The sequence below is a fragment of the Monoraphidium neglectum genome (assembly GCF_000611645.1).
Source record: "Monoraphidium neglectum strain SAG 48.87 unplaced genomic scaffold scaffold05053, whole genome shotgun sequence".
Lineage (NCBI taxonomy): Eukaryota > Viridiplantae > Chlorophyta > Chlorophyceae > Sphaeropleales > Selenastraceae > Monoraphidium > Monoraphidium neglectum.
Window position 1 is genome coordinate 1 of NW_014008577.1, and position 2,500 is coordinate 2,500.

A 2,500-nucleotide genomic window follows, 5' to 3' on the forward strand; every position below is an offset into this window, starting at 1 on the left:
CTGCGATGCTGAGGTGGCGGCGGTTGTCCGCCTGATGGCCGCGTTCGAGGTCGCGCCGCCGGCGCCGCTGCTGGCGCGCTTCTGCGCGGACGCCGGCGGCCGATGGGGGCGGCTGTCGGACGCGGCGCTCGCGGGCGCGCCGGCCGCGCTGGCGGCGGTCGGGGCGGCGGCGCCGGGCGCGGGGTGGCTGGAGGAGTGCGCGTCCGAGGTTCTGCAGAGGTGGGCGAGATCATACCTCGGACGATCGAGCACGACGCCGACGCGTCCGCCAGATCAGCCCCGTCCTGCGTCGGCCGTCACTCCGGCATAGATCCTGCTTCAATTCTCGCACCTCATAAATCTAAGCGGGGCCCGCAGCGCCTTGAGACGTAAATTCGCCGCTCCCTCCGGCTCATGCTTGGTATTCATAACGGACGCTTTTGCACACCGCTGGCCCACCCCTGACCGCCCTCCCCGCGCCGGCACTCCAACCCCGCCCCTCCCGCCCCGCAGGGCGCCGGCGATGGCGCCCCCCCTCCGCTGCCGCGCCGCGTGGGCGCTGGCGACACTGGGTTACGCCCCATCGGCCGAGTGGCTGGACGCTTTCGAGGCCGCGGCGCTGGGCGGGCGCGTGGCAGCTGCCGCCGCCCCCGCGCCGGCGCCGGCGCAGGACGAGGGCGGCGCCGGCGAGGGCGAGGCTGCGGGCGCAGCTGCGGCTGCGCCTGTGAAAGACGACCCGCTGGCCGGCGCATCGGCAGGGGATGCCCTGGACTTGGTGTGGGGCCTGCAGGCGATGCGGGCCGTGGTTGCAGCGGGCTCATCCGCGGTCGCGCCGCCGCCGGCCGCGCCGGCGGCGCTGAGGGCGCTGTGCGCGCGCTGCTCGCGCCAGGTCGGCGCGCTCGGCGCGGGGCGCCTGGTCCGGCTGGTCGGTCTGCTGGCGAACGCCAAGCCCCCGCCGGCCGCCGGCGGCGCCGGCTTCTCCGCCCCAGGCGGCCTGTTGGATGACATATCCCGCGCCGCCTCCGCCAACCCGTCCGCGCTCGCCGCCGCCGCGGCCGCGCCCGGGGGCGGCGGGCTGCCGCGGCTTGCGTGGGCGGCGGCTGTGGTTGAGCTGCGGCTCGCCAACAGCGCGAGGGACGAGCTGATGCGGCGGCTGTACGCGTCGGTGGCGGCCGCCGTCGCCGCCGACACCGCTGCGGCCGGGGAGGCGTCGCAGCAGCAGCAGCAGCAGCAGCAGCAGGGGCAGATGCCCGTGGGCGACATGGCGCGCGCGCTCTGGTCCGGCGCGCGCCTCGGCGGCCGCTGGCTGCCCCCGCAGCTCGCCGCCTTCGAGGCCGCGACCGCGCCCCGCCTCGCCGCCCTCGACGGCGCCGGCGCCGCGCTGCTGCTGCGAGGGTTCGCGCTGTCGGGCCACCGGCCGTCGGCGGCGTGGCTGCGCGCATTCGGGGCCGCCGGGCTTGACGGCAGCCGCCTTCAGGGGCTCGGCTCCGCGGAGGTTCTTTCGATCCTCTCTGCTCTGCGCGACGCGTCTGTCGCCGGCGGCGGCGTCGGTGGCGGCTCGGGCGGGCGCGGCGCGGCGTCCGCAGCGCTGCCGTCCGTGCCGTGGCTGTCCGCGTGGGCGGCGGCGCTGCCGGCGGATGAGGTGGTCGCGCTGCCGTCAGATCACCTGATCACCCTGCTGCAGCTGTCGGCGCCGAGTTCGAACGGCGACGACGGCGCAGCCCCGTCCGGCGAGCAGGCGGCCAGCGGCGGCGGCGATCTACACGGCCTGCTGTGCTTGGCGCTGTCGCGCCGCCTGCAGGACCTGAGCGCCTCCGAGCTGTGCGCCGCGCTCGCCGCCCTCGCGCGCTGGGGGCCCCGTGCGCCCGCGGACGCGTCGCTGCTGCCGGCACTGGCCGTGAGAGCTTCCGAGAAGCTTCCGGCGCTCAACGCGGCGCAGGCTGCGGGCCTGCCGCGGGCGTTTGCGGCTCTGGGGTACCAGCCAGGTGCGTCGTGCATCGCCGCACCAATGTTTTACACAGCATGACCCATGTGTCAAGTGATGTGCTTGAGGCGGCACGTGCGCGGGTCCCAGTGTGTGTGTGTGTGTGTGTGTGTGTGTGTGTGTGTGTGTGTGTGTGTGTGTGTGTGCGTGTGTGTGCGTGTGTGTTGTGTGGGGGGCGGAGCAGTTGTTGCTGGCAAGGGCATTTCCCGGGACGCACACAGCCGCCCCTGCAGTGGCCAGCGCGTCGGACCCTGCGGCAGCCGTCATGTCGCAATCACGACCACACACCTTCATGCTAACCATGTGTCGTCAAATGACCCTTTCGCCCGCCTGCTTCGCGCTTGTTGTTCTCGCAGGCGAGCCGCTGCAGTCGCGGCTGTGCGGCAGGCTGCTGGAGGGGGCGGCCCAGATGGAGCCCGCTGAGGCGGCGGAGGTCTTGGCGGCGGTGCTGACAGGTGTGCGTGCGTGCGTGTTTTGGGGCACGTTGCGGGTGTGTGAGTGCATGCTTTGTGTCTCGGTGTGTGATAGTAAGAGAGA

General features: G+C 74.0%; 1 protein-coding gene across 1 annotated transcript in view; it reads left to right on the plus strand.

Annotated features, from left to right (window-relative positions):
* Nucleotides 1–34: 34 nt before the first annotated feature.
* MNEG_15126 (hypothetical protein) overlaps nt 35–2,500 on the plus strand; it is a gene marked incomplete at both ends in the record, with an annotated part of 3,512 nt that continues 1,046 nt past the window's right edge. The window contains 3 exons of the mRNA XM_014036403.1: nt 35–219; nt 493–1,964; nt 2,320–2,418. Of these exons, the coding sequence (XP_013891857.1) occupies nt 35–219; nt 493–1,964; nt 2,320–2,418 (1,756 nt within the window). The remainder of the gene's footprint in view (nt 220–492; nt 1,965–2,319; nt 2,419–2,500) is intronic.